This window comes from Schistocerca cancellata, chromosome 1 (assembly GCF_023864275.1).
Source record: "Schistocerca cancellata isolate TAMUIC-IGC-003103 chromosome 1, iqSchCanc2.1, whole genome shotgun sequence".
NCBI classification, from domain to species: domain Eukaryota; kingdom Metazoa; phylum Arthropoda; class Insecta; order Orthoptera; family Acrididae; genus Schistocerca; species Schistocerca cancellata.
This window is the reverse complement of record NC_064626.1, coordinates 183,085,585-183,102,919: the sequence shown is the minus strand read 5'-3', so window position 1 is coordinate 183,102,919 and position 17,335 is coordinate 183,085,585. Positions and strand designations below refer to the sequence as shown.

At 41.2% G+C, this 17,335-nt stretch overlaps 1 protein-coding gene across 1 annotated transcript in view; it reads right to left on the bottom strand.

Moving 5' to 3' along the window:
* The window catches only part of LOC126155379 (esterase FE4-like), a 110,920-nt gene that overhangs the window by 16,061 nt on the left and 77,524 nt on the right, over positions 1–17,335 (bottom strand). Inside the window, exons 8-9 of the mRNA XM_049916227.1 lie at positions 6,017–6,182; positions 509–641 (exon numbers count right to left, since the gene is read on the bottom strand). Coding sequence (XP_049772184.1) covers positions 509–641; positions 6,017–6,182 — 299 coding nt within the window. The remainder of the gene's footprint in view (positions 1–508; positions 642–6,016; positions 6,183–17,335) is intronic.

Sequence of the window (17,335 nt, the reverse complement as noted above, 5' to 3'; positions counted from 1 at the left end):
CAGTAACTTAGTTTAATATCAACTTCAAAATTTGCAACAAAGAAACAGACAAGAATATTACATGATAAAAACGTGTTAAAATTGCCTCTATTGCTCATTATCAACGCTGTCAGCAGCTCAGAAAGGTGTTCAATATGAGTCAACAAAAATTTTTAATACTTTGCCTAATAACACAAAAAGCCTGACCTGTATCAAAGAAAGTCTTAAAGTTAACCTAAAGTGCTTTCTTCTGGATAACTGTCTCTATTCCATGGACGAATTGTAACTACCACTTTCATATAGAGTTGCTTTATAAACCTTCTATCCTCCCAATCTCTCCAGTATCTTTCAGAATCTTCAACAGCATACACCAGTCAGTGCTGTCAAATATCTTCTAAACTGACTCGTTCCGCATTATTGCGATAAAACCTCCCACAAATGATATGTGGAACATGTAAATAACTAACTAGCGCCCCATACCAGAATTAAACGGTACGCAAACGTAGATAGTGTTTATCCCAAAACTCACCCGGTCTTGGCGAAGTTGGTCCAAAGGCGAGTCATCTTCATGGCGATTTTTCCATCCTCGGAATCCTTCTCCGGCGGTTCTCCATACATGGCGATGCGGAACAAGAACGCCAAATCTGCCCCATGGCTGGTTGCTGCAACAAAATGAGTCATTCGTAAATCCCCCTAAAATTAGAGTGGATAGACAAGGGCTCCATGAAGGCATACGCCTCTGTCACACTATCATTTATTGTTTGGTGCAGGGATCGCCAGTCAAGCCTCAGCATAAACAACTGTAACATATCAAGCATAAACATGTGGAGAGATCCGTTATTGTGTAATAAGAAGTATGGAGAACTGAAAGCAGTCACATCCATTATACGTGTCTACGGAACGATTTAAAGTGGAACGACGACATCAGACTAATCGCAGGAAGGTTTTGGAAGTGAATAGAGAAAGATATGTTTGTTTTTTCGACTGAGAAAAAGCATTTGACAGCACTGACTGGTGTATGCTGTTGAAGATTCTGAAAGACATTGAGATAGATTGGAAAGACAGAAGGATGATAAAGCAACTCTATATGGGACAGAAAGTGGTAGTTCGAGAAGAAGAAGGTGAAACTGAAGACATGAGTACTGGAAAAGGTGTGAGAAAGGGTCGTTGTATATCACGAGCACTTTTCAGTACATATGCCGAAGAGCTAATCAATGAAGCCTTGGAAAAATCAAAATGACTTGTAGTTGGAGGAAAAGAATAAAAATCATCAAGTACTACGCTGGTATCATTATGCTAGCAGAAACGGAGGAAGATCTGCGGGTAACGATGGGGAATGTTGTAAGTGTAGGTAGAGAGTTTCGAATGAAACTGAGCATTGGCAAGACCAGAGTGATGAGAATCGAAAAAGAAGAGTACACGATTAATACATCACTATTTGGAATGGTTTTCTATCGGTTTATGTTATTCTAGTATTTGGGAAGCTTGATAGAGGAAGAGTAAGTGTTACAGAGAATCTCCACGGGAATGAAAGCTTTTGGGAAACTGAAAAGTTTCCTAACAACCAGAAGCATCCCCATTACACATAGGAAGTGGTTCGCCAAACTTTTTGTGTGGAGTGTGGTGTCTTATCGTTCTGAAACGTATTCAATCTACAGACAGAACAAAATTATTTAGAAAATTCTGAAATGCGATTACAGAGGAGAATGGAGAGAATGAAATGAACAGACAGAATGAGAAATGAGTTGCAAAGCAGGGTAGGAGAGGAGACGAACTTTGTGAGGATGATACAGAAGAGGACAACATCGTGTATGGGACGCATATTGCGCACGAATTGTCTGCTGCGTGGGATCCTGGAGGCAAAAGTTGAGGAAGGAAAGATTTGCTGAAAGAAGAAGAAGAAGAAGAAGAAGAAGAAAGGCAGATGCGAGGGTGAGATTTACTGGAAGAATCCTCGGGAAGCGTAGCCCACCCACAAAGGAGTAGCAGCTAACAAAACCGTCCTTCGACCATTAGCTGAAACTGTTCGGCCGTCGGGGACCCTTACCAGGCATGTCTGAAAGAAAAGATTCAATGAAGAGCAGCACGTTTCGTCACACCTGCGCCTTGTAAGAGTAAAAGCGTCACCACGGTGCTCAGCCAAATCCAGTGGCAGACGCTACAAGAGAGGCGTCGTGGATCACAGTGTAGTCTCCCACTACAATTCTGAGAGCGTATGTTCCTGGAAGAGTCAGCCACAATGTGGTTTCCTCGTACACACGTTTCGCAAGAAGACCATGAAGATACAATTAGGGACATTACGAGGTCAGCAATGGCTCTCTCCGTCGCCATCAGTGAGTGGAACAAGAAAGGAGGGAAGACACACTGCCACACAAAGTGCCCTCCGCCAGACACCGTAAGTTGCCTTGCGGAGAACAGCCGTATAAGGGCAGCCAACTGCATCAGAGCGGAAGAAATTGATGGGGCTGGTGGAGCAGGTATATGATCGATAACGCTCTTGTATAAAAGAATGAAAAATATGTAATTACTGATGAACTACGTTATATGTTCTGCAATGTATGTGGAATGTCAGAAGCTCGAGCGTGGTAGGGAAACTAGAAAATCTGAAAATGGAAATGCAAAGGCTCAATCTAGGTATAGGTCAGTGAAGTGACGTGGAAAGAAGACAAGGATTTCTCGTCAGATGAGTATAGGGTAATATCAACAGCAGCAGAAAATGGCAAAACGAGAGTAGAATTCGTTATGAATAGGAAGGTAGGGTAGATAACAGTTCACTGAAAGGGTTATTCTTATCAGAATCAACAGCAAACCAATATCGAGAACGGTAGTTCAGGTCTACATGCCGACTTCGTAAGCTGAACATGAAGAGATAGAGAAAGTGGATGAGGATATTTAAAAGGTAATACAGTATGTAAAGGGAGATGAATATCTAATAGTCATGAGGGACTGGAATGCAGTTGTAAGGGAAAGAGTGGAAGAAAAGGTTAGAGAAGAATATGGACTTGGGACAAGGAATAAGAGAGAAGAAAGATTAATTGAGTTCTGTAATAAACTTCAGCTAGTAATATCGAATACTTTGTTTAGGAGTCACTAGAGGAGGAGGTTACTTCGAAAAGGCAGGGTGATACAGGAAGATTTCAATTAGATTACGTCATAGTCAGACAGAGATTCCGAAATATGATGCTGTATTGTAAGGCGTACCCAGGAGCAGATATAGACTCAGATCACAACATAGTAGTGATGAAGAGTAGGCTGAAGTTTGAGACATTAGTCAGGATGAATCAATACGCAAAGAAGTGGGGTTAGAAATCAAATCAGGCCACGAGGTCCAACATTTTGGGTTTGAAATTCATTTGAAAGTGAAAAACCTTTCTTAGTTCGTTTTTCCTGAAAACCGAATTTTTCTTGCTGTCACTGCTATCTTCAAATTTAATATCTGAAGTTTTTGTAGAATAAGTGGAAGTATATTCTTGATGACTGGAATATGCTGTGGTGTGACTTTTACTTTATTTGGCCTGAGAATAGTTGAATCCGAATTCTTCAAGAAGGTAATCTATTTCATAATCTATTTTCGTCATTTTGTGTATCAGTATCAGATGGAAAATAATTCTGGAGCAAAACCAAAACCTCGTTCTGTTTAAACTCTCTTGCTAAAGCCAATCATGCAAAATGTGGAGCTGTAGTCATGACACAACTTTCAAGTACAGAATGGAACATTTTCGAGAGATCTTTAATATTTTACGCTTCTAAACAGCTATTAGCACATGCAGACTTATCAAAAATGGGATAAAATATGAAGACAGGATTATCACAGGAAACACTCGGAATCAAGAACAATAAATGGAACACTGCAGTATAGTCAGGTCTCAAACAACAGAGTGTGTTCCTTTCCTTGAAGCGTGACTCAGAATCCCAACCAGATCACAAACGATGAAGTAATTAATTTGGCACTTACCTATTCAGACAGTGAATCACAAAGATTTTTTTAAGTAGCTGGTAAACATAAATCATTATACAAAATTATAGTATAAAATAAAGAATATGTACATGTTGCTCAGTCAATGTGTCTATCCGTTTTTATCTCTATTTATATATTTCTACCTGTTTCTCTAGCTGTGTTCATACATTTTCATATATCAAATCTGTATGTATGTTACTACATTGTTTCAGTACATCTCTTTCTCTATAAGTCTATCTTTCTCTATAAATCTTTCTTTCTCTATATCTTTATTTTTCACTACATTTCGATCTTTCTTTGTATCATTTCTTTCCTCTATATCCGTCTTTGTCACTTTATTGCAATATTTTTTTCTGTATCGCTACATCCCTTTCTTCTTTACTTACAAGTCTACCTCTGTGTCTATAATCCACCACTGTGTGACCGCACAACTGGCCCCACATCTGCACGACTGATGCCACCTTTGCACGACTGACCCAACATCTGTGTGACTGGCCCCACCTCTCTGCGACTGGTCCCACCTCTATGCAACTGGCCCCACCTCTGTGTGACTGATGCCACCTCTCAGTGACTGGCCCCCACCTCTGTGCGACTGGCCCCTGTGCAACTGGCGCCACCCCTCCATGACTGGCCCCACCTCTGTGCAACTGGCGCCATCTCTCCATGACTGGCACCACCTCTGTGCATCTGGCCCCATCTCTGTGCAACTGGCCCCAATTCTGTGCAACTGGCGCCACCTTCTCCGCAACTGGCTCCACCTCTGTGTGAGTGGCCCCACCTCTGCATGACTGGCCTCATCCCTCTGTGACTGGCCGCACCTCTCTGTGACTGGTCCCACCTCTGTGCGACTGACCGCACCTCTGTGTGACTTACTCAGTCACTATATCTTTAAATTCCTGTCTATGCAGGTTGGAACTTTGGCGACACTGGTGTGGAGACACTATGCCAAGGAATCTACTGTTGTCCCTGATAGCACACATTGTTGAATACCTTCCTTACTTCTGAGCAAATGGACTCGCCCATTCCACATCACCAACGCGCGCAAATTCGAAGGAAAGCCTGGGCATGCGGAAAATTGCGCCATATGGGCTTGACGGAAATGTAGAAATGGATGCATTGGGATGCTGCTCAGACGCACTTGGAGCGCGAAGGAGAGGCTTTCTTTCGCTGTATCATAATACTGAATGAGACATGGCCTACATCATAAGAGCCAAAACTGAAACGCCAATCCAACGAATGGCGTCATTATGGATCGCCGCGAAAGTCGAAAGTGCGCCACAGCCCCAGTATGGTGAAAGTTATGGTGATTCTCGTGTACGACTGTGTATCCTAAAGCACTACGTCCCTCCACGGCAGACCGTCAATGCACAGTATTACTGTTCGTTTTTGGAGCATCACTTGCGATCAGCTTTGCGAAAGAAGCGGCGACGCTTTCTGTGCAACCCACCCATCATTTTGCACGACAATGCGCAGGCGCATACAGTGCAAGTTGTGGCTGCCCTGTTCGGTCGGTGGGACGGAGAAGTACTGTAACATCCACCATACTCCCCGGACTTCAGTCTTTGTGACTTTGATTTGATTCCGAAGATGAAGGAACCACTTCGTGGCATTCGCTTCAGAACTGTTCCAGAGACTCAACAGTCAGTAGACTGCTCCATTCGCACAATCAACAGAGCAGGCCTTGCTAACGGTATACTACGCCTTCCACATCGCTGGTAACGTGTTCTACATAACGCTGGTGACTACTCTGAAAAACAATAACAGGTCCAAACATTTAACTCTTTTGTATCGGTTGTGAATAAATAGTTGCCACTATTTAGGTTCCAACCCATATATATATATGTATGTGGTCATCTACATATCTGGCAATTTTTTATCGTTATCCGTCCACAGCTGTATCACTATCTGTTTTCCGTCATGTATCTTCTGTCTATGTATCTCTGTCTCTCTATCTATATATCTGTATCCATGTATATATATTCATCTATCTATCCCTGTATGTCTATTGTTGGTAGTATATATGCCGACTTAGTAATAGTGTCAAAAGCCATTGGAAAGTAAATATATGAAATACCGTACCTTTGAATTTCTCGTTGGATCTGGCAGCTTCACCCATGAGAGGTCCTTGAGGAACAAGTTCTCGTGGTCTGTCGAAGTTGTAGAAGTACACTGGCTGGGGAGACTTAGCACTGTGGATTTTGGCCGCCCTGACTGCAGCATAGGTGAACAGCGTGTCTCCAAACAGCTGTGACAACATCAAGGACCAAGTACTGCATGCACAACTCTTGACAGTACATGAATCACGTAACAACACATCTCAATAATCCGTTTCTTAAGTGAAAAAGGTGAAGCTGTCATTAAGATGGGTTCGAAAACTACAGTGATTTACTAGGCGTGGTCTACAGGATTGAGTATGCACATGCCTTCCTACAGCCTTTGAACTCATTACCCAGCCGGCAGTAAGTTGCTGGTTAACGCACAACACGAATAGTAGGGCAACTTGGCACTTTTCATGTCAAAAATCATTCTGAGAGGTGTAAGAATCAACAGTTGCCAGAAAAATTCCTAAACCTGAAAGTAGCATATATACATCATAAAACTATTCATACAATATAAAAACAGATTTTCGATGTCTTTCACTGGTTACAATCATCAAAGCACTGGTTCTGTTGCTTCCGTGGTTGAGGTGAATTCCGCGAGCTTAGTTTGATGTTTTTAATGGAGACAATACGCGTCACACTCATTTTCAGGACCTTGACAGGTTTCTTTTTACGAAGAAACTGGTGACAAGTTCGGTACGAGGGCCCTTAAATCCGTATTCCAAAGGTTCACGCTGAAAATGATAGCTGCAATCTGAAAAGCTACGTTTGTTCTTTAGCAAGGTTTCCTGAAGCATTGAACTACACAGGACGGCATTATCTCAACGATACCTTTGTGACACTTGTCAGTGTATTAATATTGCTCTGTGAAAGCTATACGTTGAATATACGACGGCTATTCGGAAAGTAAGGAACAATCGGTCGCGAAATTGGAACCAGTGAGAATCCCATGAAACTTTTCGCAGATGTGCTGGGCAGTGACTGTAGTATGCCCATAGATGCCCATAGATAGTTCTGAGTGTTCATTTAATACTTAAAGATGCCTAGAAAATAGTGCCTCTCGCCTTTTTCGCCAAGTGTGGGTGCCTGGCGAGAGGTATCCCCTGGTTTCATGCAACCCCACACAACATAACTGCCATGCATGCCCTGCTGCGTATGAAATTTGGATAATATAATGAAATTTTCTTGGTTGGAGGTCTCTGTCTGTCTCGAGAAAATTGACCTGGCGATCGCACCGCGCCAGCTATAAAGCCAGAGTGAAATATCGACAACACTTCTCGTATTTCATAAACGGTTTGAAATATCGAAACGAGATTTTGGCAAATGATAGCACACAAAGAGAAGAGTATTTTGCCAAATGGTTATTGAGCAAAACTGCAGTATATACCGTGTTATTCCACTAACAACAAGCTTTTACGATGAAAGAATGTAATTTTTAAGAGCCAATAATAGCTGGTGAAACGAGAAATGCTAGGGGTTTTGGAGCAAAATAAGTGAAGTCATTACATGTTTATTTTGTACCGAGGATGTGCTTCTTTATAAGATGCTGATCTTACTTTTTCTCAATTTCTAACCTAATAAACCACTGTTTCAGAATTCTCTGGCAACAGCGTCTGCACAATATGTTAATGAGGTGCGACTGTAAAGTCCGCTGTGTTTCGGCAAAAGAAGCTAACTTTAACGTGGCAGGAAGAGAAATATGTTGATTTTACTCCAAATTCCCCGCTCCTGACTCTTCACTGAACATTACAAATGGTTACAAACAAGTTGAAAATAAATCGCCGCATTTTCGTCGGATTTATTTTTAGAGACTAGCCGAGGGTGAGGTAACAGATCTTTTCGAATGGTCACCGTGAAAGTAGGGTCGTGGAGGGGCCCCACTTAATATTTACGAAAAAGTGAGTGTAGGCTTCAGCTTAGAACGGCACTTCGCCTCCAGCGCTCGGCATCCCCCCCCCCCCCCCAAGCGCTCGGAACGACCCCCCACCACTGATATTCTTCCCTTTCTTCTGCACGCGACTGTGCATCTAGCAGCTGTGGCATTTTGGGTGCACTGCACCACACAAATCGGATTTGGCTCCCCCTGATTTTCATCTCTGCTCAAATAAATCACTGGCTATAAAGACAATTTTGGTACAGACAACGAGATACAGACCAGTGTAGAAAATTGTCGGAAAGCATAGAAGGTGGAGTTCAAGTTAGCCAAGAATAACTTTAAAGTCAGAATCGCTATTATCAACACCTAAGTGTGTTCGAAAGGTGTCGTGTAATAGGGCTATGAGAAGTTGAATGTTCCTTCTGTGACACTACAGAAAGACATGGCAGGAATGGAGCCAATGTACATGGTTGCTGGCGGCAGTGATCAGGGAAAGGTATGATCGCAAGAAGACCGGGCTCCTGATGGCCACTTGAGATAAGAAAATTGTGTTCAGCAAATGTATCTGGCGCATCATACTTCATCTGCAGAAGTAATTTGAGCAGCAGTTGCCACCACAGTGACACAACGAACAGCTCCAAGTCGGTTACTTCAAGGACAGCTCTGAGTCGGGCGCTCTGTAGTGTTTATTCCACTGACCCTAAACCATCACCATTTGTGATTTCAATGATGTCAAGCAAGAGCTCACTGGACATCTATTGTGTTTCCCAATGAACTCTGATTCTGTCTCAGTGCCAGTGGTGGATGTGTGTTGGTTAGAAAGACGTCAGTTGGGAGCGTACACCCAACCTGTCTGTGCTAGACACAGTGACCCTACATTTGTAGTTATGTCCTAGGGTGAGATTTCGTAAGACAGAAGGAACACTCTAGTGGTTATCCCACTGACCCTAACAGCAAATCTGGTGATTCGACCTGTTTTGCTGCCATTCATGTAAAGCATTTCAGCTGTTGTAACCCAGCCGGCCGGTGTGGCCGAGCGGTTCTAGGCGCTTCAGTATGGAACCGCGCGACCGCTACAGTCGCACGTTCGAATCCTGCCTCGAGCATGGATGTGTGTGATGTCCTTAGGTTAGCTAGGTTTAAGTATTTCTAAGCTCTAGGGGACTGATGACCTCAGTTGTTAAGTCCCATAGTGCTCAGAGCCATTTCAACCATTTTTTGTAACCCAAGATGCTCTACTGAGTGTCGACATGTTGCCTCGGCCTGCTCGATCACCATATCTGTCCCCAGTCGAGAAAATATGGGACAACACCGCGAGACCAAATTGGAAATTTGTGGTAAGGTCTTATGGGACCGAACTGCTGAGGTCATCCGTCCCTAGACTTACACACTACTTAATCTAACTTAAACTAACTTACGCTATGGACAACACACACACCCATGCCCGAGGGAGGACTCGAACCTCCGACGAGGGGAGCTGCGCGAACCGCGACAAGGCGCCTGAGACCGCGCGGCTACTCCGCGTGGCACTTCGGAAGACCACTCCAGCGTCATCCACAGCCGGCATTAACCTTCCCTGCACTGACCAAACACGTGCAACAGACCGGAAGCTCATCCCACAAATTGCCATCCGGCACCTGTACAACACAATTCATTCACGTTTGCATGCTTGCATTCAACATTCTGGCGCTTACACCGGTTACTAATGTAACCGTCTTTCACATTTGCACTGGCTTATCTCGCGCTAACATTAACCTGTGATCATTTGAATATTTTATCTACACGAATGTATTCCCGAAATTTCATTACCCTACATTAATTATTTTTCGATGGTGCGATCTTTTTGCCGTCAGTGTATATCTATACTAATAAAAAGCTACAAAACCATCGGGCTAGTCTGTTTGAATACGCTACACTCCAAAACTACTAAGGAGTTTTCATTAGGTTTTCACAGGTAACTTGAGAATAGCTTGCGGCAACGTGTAGTCCTTATTTCATCAAAACTGGATCACAGAAAGAAAATATAACAAGTTTATCTTAAACCTTCACCTCTGTCTCTTTTTCTGTTTTAATACGTAATCTCGAGAACTACTGCACTATTTTCCGTGAGATTTTTCACAGTTAACTTAGGCGTAGCTTGGGGCAACTTATAGGCTTTATTCTATCAAAATCGGATAAAGCAAATAAAGATACTGTAATTTAAAATTTTAAGAGCCTGATTAGCTTAGTGGTTCGATTTCTAGTAGTACATCAAAGAACAATAGATGGAACTGTTATTTTCGTAGTACACCCAAGAACCAGTAGATGGCGTTGTCAAATGTTTTACCTCGCTTGTCGGAAGTTTTCGTCAGTGACAGAATTAAGCACCGCTATCTTATCTTTAGAAGTACAAACTAACATTGAATTTACTTGGCTAGAATATGAGGATTTACTGATTTCGCCTCGTGTATTAAAAACTTAATGAAACTGCTTTACTTCTTTCGATAGGTTTAATTTGTATTAGACTTCCTGACTCAGAAAACTGACTTAATTGCTTTATTGACTAAGTGATCCTATAAGGACTCCTGTTTTACGGAACCTTAAAAAGCGATTGTATGCAAAGATTCTTGGTTAACTTTCTTTAGGATGCAAGGGCATATAGCTAGTTGCTAAATTGTATGGGAATTGAGTGTACGTCTTAATTTCGGATATCCCTGGGAATTGTACCACGGAGCATATTTTGGCTCCTCGTTGCCACTTCGTCAACTTTGAAGGTATGTAAAGCCAAATTACAATAAATGATGTAGAATGTGAATGAAAAAGCCTCCACTGTTTTCGTTTTTTTTTTTAATTTTATTTTTCTTAAAGTTTTCTTAGTTTTTAAGAAAAAATTAAACTATAGAATATATAGCATTTTTAATTTATTTGTTACTGTGTTGTAAGAGTATGAACTCTTTTTCTGAACTACCGGTTGATGAAAGGGCAACAAACAACTGTCCACGCGAAAAACACTCTGATCGTATAGCATCTGGATATCTGTTATTGAGCCTAGTTTATTGTTTTTACAAAGGCAGCCTTGATTGGGAAATGAAGTGGCTCAAAATGAACGAGTAAACCGGTTGGGATAATTGGTATATGGAGTATGAGAGGGACCACTCCAACAGCTAGATCTCTGAGGACGGTAGACTGACATTAGTTCGCATACTTCTATGTGTCAATGGGAACCATTACAAATTGCCAGACGATTCAAATTTCGTAACAGTGTTCTAAGCATAAGCCGATAAGCGATAAAAATAACTTTCTTAATACATAAAGCCGGCCAGAGTGGCCGTGCGGTTCTAGGCGCTACAGTCTGGAACCGAGCGACCGCTACGGTCGCAGGTTCGAATCCTGCCTCGGGCATGGATGTATGTGATGTCCTTAGGTTAGTTAGGTTTAATTAGTTCTAAGTTCTAGGCGACTGATGACCTAAGAGCATAGTGCTCAGAGCCATTTGAACCATTTTTGAATACATAGGTTTTCAATTAAAAGCGACTGCCAGGAAAAAACGAAACAAAAGTTTGTTGCCCATACAATTTTTGTTTAAAATTATGTATATGGTGAAACAATATGTAAATGCCCTTCCAACATAGTTCAGACCGACTGCAACAAAGAAAGAGAAATCGCACTTTTTCATAACACAGCTTTTTCTCTCTCGCAGTTGTTTACAGCAGATAAGCTATAGTTACAAAACTGTCAACATTGTATTCCATGCAGTTAAGGATCGTTAATGAGTTTCGGTGCTTAGTCAGATTCTGTTTCGTATGATGTTCATAACAACGACGCGTGATACTGTTTAGGGGCATCATCGGATTATTTACAAAACGAAGTTAACTAGACATGGGCGAACTGCGACACGTGATACTGTTTAGGGGCATCATCAGATTATTTACAAAACGAAGTAGACTAGACATGGGCAAACTGAAACACATAACTGTTTCGAAACAAATGAGACAGTACAATATTCTCTTTCCAAACGCTGTTTAGAAAGTTTGAGTTTCGTAATTGTATAGGCCTAACATTATACCACATTGAGTGTCTACTGTATAAATGTTGTCATATAAACACAAATGAGGTGCGAGAGCTCCAATCATATCGCAGAAAATATGAGAATTTCACTTAGGTGTCTTGGCAGTTTCGTATTTCCTGCAGCAAATGCGCTGCTTTCATGTCATGTGACTTTTATATTTTCCCATTGTCTGAGGTCAGAGTTTGTATATTTGACATTACAGATTTTGCCAAACTCATTCCCCTGTATTCTAGTGCGTAATTTTGATGGGTTTTATGAATGATGATCTGTATGTGCTCATGAAAAGCATATCATGGGATATAATTTATTGAGATAGCATTGTCGGAAGCAAGGCACTGAGTTAACATTTATGAATGTGCCACTCACAGTTAAATTTTCCGTTGTTTCCTTGAAGTATAAAATACAGACTAAAATTTAAAGCAATTCATACAGTGTAACGCATTTCTGATACCTATATCATGGCTGATAAGGCTCAACACCACTTACAATTCTTGTTAAGGAATTTTTTTCGATGTACGGGTGTATGGAGGTCTCTCAAGTACTCATAGCAAGCAGATATATTATCATTTTATTACAAACTTCCCCAGGAAATCAGAGATAAAGTTGTTATTGAAATGCAATTTTTATCATAGTATCTGACATCCAAAAACAAAAGTATCAGAGTACCGTTATTGATTTGCCTGAGAATTAACTATGGTACACAAGTATTAAGATGCCTATAGTGTGTAATAACCAAACATAGCACATTTACAACACAAACATATACGTACGTAAATCTGATAGTTATTCTCGAACACATAAATAAATAACAATATTCAAAGAAATTCAATTCCCTGAATGGTGAGCAAAAACGTAAGGGTCTGCTGCGTGCAACAAATCTGAGAAAAATGTTCTTGTAAGACAGCTACATGTAAGATTTTGTGGACTAAACAAAATACAGTGACATACAAATTCAGTGCACATTGGCCAGGGAAGAACAAAATCATCTGAAGTTTTACTGTTTCATTTCTGAATAGATCTACAGTACATATTGTGTAATTTAGAAATATTATTTTTGATACTTCTTAGCTTGAAAGACGAGATCGTCTGTCTCTTATTGATTGTCGCTGCTTTAAAAATATGCGCTCACATGGAACACAGGTGGCCATAACACAAAGACGTCGTTTCATTATTTCAAACAGCGTAGGAAACAACACATGATTTTCTTTCCACCATAGCAATGGACTATGCGATCGGTGTTATCAGTGGCATCTCCATGTATTTGTGAAGCTCGACTATAGTTGCAGCACGTGTATGTTATAAGAGATGTGTAATTTGACTGAATGTTTTTCGCACTTTTATTATTTTGAACGCGAACAGTGTGAGTTATTTCACTTTATGTTAGTGTTTATGAAGCAGATATTACGCTATTTCGAAATAGGGCAATCAATTAGAAACACAGACTTATTTTCGGAAACCTTAAACTTCGTGCTGTTGTGTGTCAAAAAGATTTCGACACACTTGAAAGTATTTCATGAAGTGAGATGTTAAATGTGTTTCAGTATCTGTACCGTGCCCGAATCTCGTCCGAGGCAGAGAAGAATGACAAGTCACTGTTTCGATACAATTAGTCCGTTCCAAACATAAGTGGACTGCAAAAGCGTTATTCTGAAACAGCGGTACAGTTTCTGTGTCTGGCAAGAGATCGAATCTGGTCCTGGTATCCGAGACACCACTGTTTTGAAACAGTGAAAGATAGCCATTTGGAAACGCTGAAACAGTTCCACGTATCGACACACTGTATCGAAACATAGAAACAGTGGCCAAGTCTAAAATAAACCAATCAGTTAGATGCACTACTTGATCTGGAAATATTTCCATACCAGACGCAAGCGACTATTCAGATCTGGCACAACCTTGAAATATTAAAAGCTCTACATCGCATAATTCTTTATTAAGCGTTACACGTTTCAAAATTTCGTCATCAAACTGGAGGTAAAAATTAAAGTTTAGTACAAAGCTCACGAAAGTGAACACATGAACTGAATATAATACAAATCCCATCTTATGTAGGAATATTTGACAGTGGCGTCGACTATCGAATAGGGAGGCACTAGTTCTATTCGATAGACGACGCCACAGTCAAATATGTCTACATGAGATGAGATTTGTATTGTATTTATGTGCTCGCTTTCGTGAGCATTGTACTAAAGTTCGGTTTTTATCTTTAGTTTGATGACGAAATTTTGAAACGCTTAATAGAGAATTCTGCGATCAAGACCCTTCTACATTTCAAAATTGTGCCAGTTAGATACAAATGGAGGGAAAGGGCGTGGTCCTACCTTGCACCGCTATGCAGACAACGTGAACTAAAATTAATAAAAATGTACGTAAACGTATTGGATACGTGACCCATCAAACCATATATGATATAAAGTAGACACCAAAGTAAATGGATATATAATTCGTCCGTCACGAAATATCAACCATGAAGTGGACCTAGTGAAAGAGAGAAACAGCTGGAATAACAACGAGAAAGTATAAACATGCGTCGGAAAATTTTTCGACAGTTATCGTGTGTTGTGTACATAGTTCCGCGTAGTCGAATGCCTAAATGCATGTCATACCTTCCCACCGTGAGACAGACACAGTTCCGAGGGGATAAACGAGAACAGAAGCCGAGAGCAGAACTGTGTTAAGCTAGAAGGCCCTACGATAAGGGACGGACTGGACACCCACGCGCCAGCTAACCACTAGGACCACCCCAGCTGCAAGTTTTAGCGTGAGACTTTTTCGCGTCTCTGTTACGTTAGGACCACTCCCGAGCCCATGTTAAAAGCTAGAGCCCTCCAGAAGAACAGTATAGATCTTACGATGACACCAAAAGGGCTACACCACCCGCAAGTTTTAGCGTGAGACTTTTTCGCGTCTCTGTTACGTCAGGACGACCCCCCAGCCAATGTTAAAAGCTAGAGCCCTCCAGAAGAACAGTATGGGTCTTACGATAACACAAAAAGGGCTACACCTCTTGTGAAACTTAGTTTAATCCTAGATTATAGATGTGATATGGCATAGGTCATCCTTCGATCCATTGTAGGACTTGGAAACCCACTCAGGGAATATTTGTTCACATTTTTGTTGAACGCAGTTGGTTTCTACCATCCTGTATTAAAACATTTCCTTTGATCAATAGTGCAATTTATAAACAATGTTTTGTGAGTAGAATAAAATTTCCAATGGTAAACTTAACTGCTTTTTCGTCGTTATTTTACCAGCTAACTAAAAATAGGAAATCCTTGAACCCCTTCCACTAAATTTAGTTAGTATTAAGATTCCTTTACAGGGAGTGCAGTGGAGCTGACGCTGAAATCATTAAGTATTTGGTTATATCATCGCTAGTCTCACTGAACTCTTCTGAATTCTACATGTCATGTGTGGTCTGACGTCTCCTTACCAGCAACAGGTCCCAGGTTCAAACTAGTCAATTCCCTAAAAAACACGCTCAGAGCGTCGTTGCGCAAAAGTTGTAGGGAGACACGATATAGAACAAACAGACACCACGCAGAATGTTAGAGCTGTTAGGAAAGTACCAGAGCTCCAAGCGCCAATAGATAGTACTGATGCTCGTTGTTGGCACTGCAAGCTGGCTAAAGCCGGAGATAACCTGATCCGAAATTTTCGCGAAGAACCTAACGGTGTTCCGAAAGGATAGGCTAAACAAGGTTCTCGGTGGCGTGTTTGTTGCTGTTAGAAGTAGTTTATCTTGTCGCGAAACTGAAGTAGATACTTCCTGTGAGTTAGTATCGGGAGAGGTCATTATTGGCAACCGGAAAAATATAATAATTGTATCCTCTTAGCGATCTCCCAATTCAGATGATACAACTGCAGACGGCTTAAAGAAAACTAGAGTTTGATTTCTAACACATACCCGATTCATTCGATTATAGTTGGTGGTGACTAAAATACGCCGGCCGAAGTGGCCGTGCGGTTATAGGCTACGGTCGCAGGTTCGAATCCTGCCTCGGGCATGGATGTGTGTGATGTCCTTAGGTTAGTTAGGTTTAAGTAGTTCTAAGTTCTAGGGGACTGATGACCACAGTAGTTAAGTCCCATAGTGCTCAGAGCCATTGACTAAAATACACCCTCGATATGTTGACGAAAACACATGTTTAATTCCGGAGGTACGCATAAAACATCATCCGAATTGTGTTAAACGCAGTTAGTTCATGAGCCCATGCGAAGAGTAAACTATTGTGAAAACGCACTTGACTCTAGCAACAAATAATCCTGAGTTATTAAGGAGCATCAAAACGGATACAGGGATTAGTGAACACTGGATTGTCGTAGGGAGATGGAAACTTGTAACCCTCAAATCCTCCAACAACAAACGAAAAATAAACCTATTCAAAAAACAGATAAAAATTCCCTTACGCCTTCCTGAGAAACAACTCCACTCCTTCCAAATTAGCAATACAAGTGTAGATCAGATGTGGCTTGAATTCGACGAAATAGTATCGGCAGCAATTGACACATTTATACCAAATAAATTAAGGACGGAGCGGATTCTCCTTGGTACACAAAACAGGTCAGAACACTGTTGCAGAAACAACGAAACAAACATACCAAATTTAAACAGACGCGAAATCCCCAAGACAGGCGTTCTTTTACAGAAGCTCGAAGTTTAGCGCAGACTTCAATGCGAGATGCTTATAATAGTTTCCACAACGAAATTTTGTCTCGAAACCTGGCATAAAATCCAAAGAGATTCTGGTCGTATGTGAAGTAAGCTGAGCGGCAAGACACAATCAATGCCTTCTCTGCGCGATAGCAATGGAGATACTAACGAAGACACTGCTGCCAAAGCAGAGTTACTACAAACAGCCTTCCGAAATGCCTTCACTTAAGAAAACGAAGTAAATATTCCAGAATTCGAATCAAGAACAGCTGCCAACATGAGTAACCTACAAGGAAATATCCTCGGAACAGTGAAACAACTGAAATCGCTTAATAAAAGCAAGTCTCCTGATCCAAACAGTAAACCCTTTCAGGGTATGCTGATGCATGATGCAGTGTCTCCGTAGTTAATAATCATATACAACCGTATAGAATCGTTTGGTCGACGAAAGATCCGTACCCAAAGACTGGAAGGTTGCACATGTCACACCAATATTCAATAAATGTAGTAGGAGTAATCCAGGAAATTACAGGCCCATATCATTAACGTCGATATGCAGCAGGATTCTGGAAAATATATTGTATTCGAACATTATGAACCTCAAAGAAAACGGTCTACTGACACATAGTCCACAAAGATTTAGAAAACATCGTTCTTTTGAAACACAACTAGCTCTTTACTCGCATTAAGTGTTGAATGCTATTCACAAGGGATTTCAGAT